Consider the following 2,802-nt stretch of genomic DNA (forward strand, 5'->3'; position numbering starts at 1 on the left):
TTATTTATCACTTAATATAGATTGTATTCCACACAATTTCATAATGGCATTTATCATCTGAGCATTTCTCAAGGTGTAGATTAGCGGATTCAGCGTAGGAGTTATCATAGTATAGAATATAGCCACTGCTTTATCAATAGGTAAAGTAGCCGCTGGCCTCATGTACACAAATATGCAGGGAACAAAGAATAAGACAACCACTGTGATGTGGGAAATGCAAGTGGACAGGGCTTTCCGCCGGCCTTCCAAGCTGTGGGTCCTTAGGGAGTGCAGAATGACCACATAGGAAACCAGCAGGAGAAGGAAGTTTAACAGACAGATGAATCCACTGTTGGCAGCCACAAAAAGTCCAAGAGTATGGGTGTCAGTACAGGCAAGATTGAGCAATGGGTTTAGATCACACATAAAGTGGTCTATGATATTAGGACCACAGAAGGGTAACTGGATGATGAAAAACATTTGTATGATTGCATGAAGAAAGCCACCCGCCCAGGACACCCCTACAAGGAGGCCACACACCCTTCGGTTCATGATGGTTGTATAGTGCAAGGGCTTACAAATGGCTACATAGCGGTCATAGGCCATCACTGTAAGTAGGATGACCTCAGCTCCGCCAAAGAAATGTTCCCCAAAAACTTGTGTCATACATCCGTTGAACCCGATGGTCTTCCTTTCATGGAGGGAATCTGTGATCAGCTTTGGGGTGTTGACGGAGGAATAGCAGGCATCAATGAAGGAGAGATAGGCCAGGAAGAAGTACATGGGGGACCTCAGAAGTGGACTGCTGATGATAGTGACCACAATGAGCATGTTTCCTGTGATACAGACAATGTAGATGATGAAAAACACAGCAAATACGATTTTCTGCATCTTTGGATTCTCTGTAAGCCCCAGGAGAATAAACTCTGTCACATTGTTCTTGTTCCCCATGTATTGCATATGAAGTTAATAATATCTGAGAAAAGAATTATGGAGGTATCCTTGATTTTCACTTTTCTATAGTATTAAACAATAAATTCCTGGATCTTATTATCTTATGAAATTATTGTGAATTTCTCTTAGAGATAAGAAAGTTTTGAGTTTTTGAAGATAACTCACGTTTTCTTCTGATTAAGACTTTCAACAGTAGAGACACAAGGAACTGTTGTAAATCCATGAAGAGGTTGGCCCGCTCTGAACATGTGAGGTGACTTGAGTGTTTTAACTTAATATAGAGGATTTTACACACAGGGATAACAACTCCTGAAAGCAGAGGTAGAAACTTTATTTGAAGTTAATAGATTTACACTTCAATTAATAAAGAAATGAGTAACACTGGTAGATAACTTAGAATGTGAATTGGAGGGTGAGGTGGCGTGCGGAAGGGGTATTGTCTTGTTATAGTTTTTGGAATTTTCTTTTAGTATCTTGAATAAAACAGGGTGAAGTTCACTAAGGGAATGAAGAGCTAAGAAATTTCAACGGAAAGGTTAAAGGAGTTACATAAAAGGGGATTTGATAATTGGAATGTAAAGAGAGGATATAAGACCTGCTGTAAAAGAATCAATAATTGCAATCATCTAAATCCAATTATGTCTGCAACAGCCAATATTGTGCATCTTTTAGTATTAATGATGAGTTTCTATGTACATTGCATGTTATTAAGTGGTTTCTCCCTTTAGCCCATTTGGTACTTGAGGCACCTATGCATTTTGTATTAATTCCTCCACTTTATAGATGACGTAGCCATTTTAGAGACTAATGTCCATAAAAATTTTAAGTATCAATAGCTATAATCTACATCAAGATAATAATGGCTATGATAAAAAATTATTGAATGCTTAATGTATTCCGAGTGGCTCCACAGAGTTTGATATGAAACTATGAAAATCAACTGATGTGTGTATGAAACCATTCACCCCAGTGCTGTGGGCACACATAGGACTTTATATGTGTAGGTATGTACTCACCATAGAGGCAGGGAACATTTACAGTGGATAAACAACAGAGAGAAGCATTTAGTTCAGCAAACCCAGGGAACATCATCTCTAACCTTGTTCTGCAAGAAGCCACAAGGATTCGTCTCACCCATAGTTACCAATTCCAGAAAGCATTGTCTGCATGAAGATCATCGGATCATGCATATCATTCAGTACCTGTCGTTAGGTCATTTAGGCTGTGAAGTGTGTTCAGGTTTATTTTACTTTCATGGTCAATCTTGATTCTTACAGAAGGTGCCTGAAGGTGAATGCACAGTGCCTAGTTTCAGAGCTGAGCCTACACACACTGTTTAATCTCTAAAAGCCTCAAATTTCCGAAATTTCAAAGCATGTAAATGATAGTGGCCAGTTTCTAGAAGTGGAGTAAGCATGAAAGATGCCATTACTACACATGAAAAATTTTGAAAATTAGACTATATGGAAAATAAGGCTCTTCAGTAAGTATCAACTCTATGATAAACTCACCTTAGTAGTCTAAGATGCTTCTAATAATGTTTGCGTATTTTTCAGAAGCAACCCTGTGTTTAAATTTGGAAGAAACCGAATACTTCACAGAGAGTTCAGATAATTATTTATCAAATCAGCAGTTGTGAAGCGGCATCATCAAAAGTCTGAATCTTACCATTGTAGCCCCAGATGTAGAAACACTTACACAGAAAACCTGGGGTTCGAATTTTGGATTTATTCGCTGAAAGTATAATGGAGAAATGCTATTGCAGGCAGGTAGTGGTTTCTGCTGGGGGAGCGGCAGAAAGTGCAGCTGAGACACGTTGAAATGAGTCAGTCGCAGCCACGGTAAGTCTTGCTCTGCAGATGCTGACTT

General features: G+C 39.0%; 1 protein-coding gene across 1 annotated transcript; it reads right to left on the reverse strand.

The window, feature by feature from the left end:
- On the reverse strand, nt 1-948 carry LOC121172155 (olfactory receptor 4C13-like). The gene has a single exon (XM_041003998.1). The coding sequence runs from the start codon at nt 937-939 to the stop codon at nt 1-3; it is 939 nt and encodes a 312-aa protein (XP_040859932.1). The 5' UTR covers nt 940-948.
- Nucleotides 949-2,802: the final 1,854 nt, after the last annotated feature.

This window comes from Ochotona curzoniae, unplaced genomic scaffold, assembly GCF_017591425.1.
Source record: "Ochotona curzoniae isolate NIBS_2020 unplaced genomic scaffold, NIBS_Ocur_1.0 scaffold_3171, whole genome shotgun sequence".
NCBI lineage: Eukaryota > Metazoa > Chordata > Mammalia > Lagomorpha > Ochotonidae > Ochotona > Ochotona curzoniae.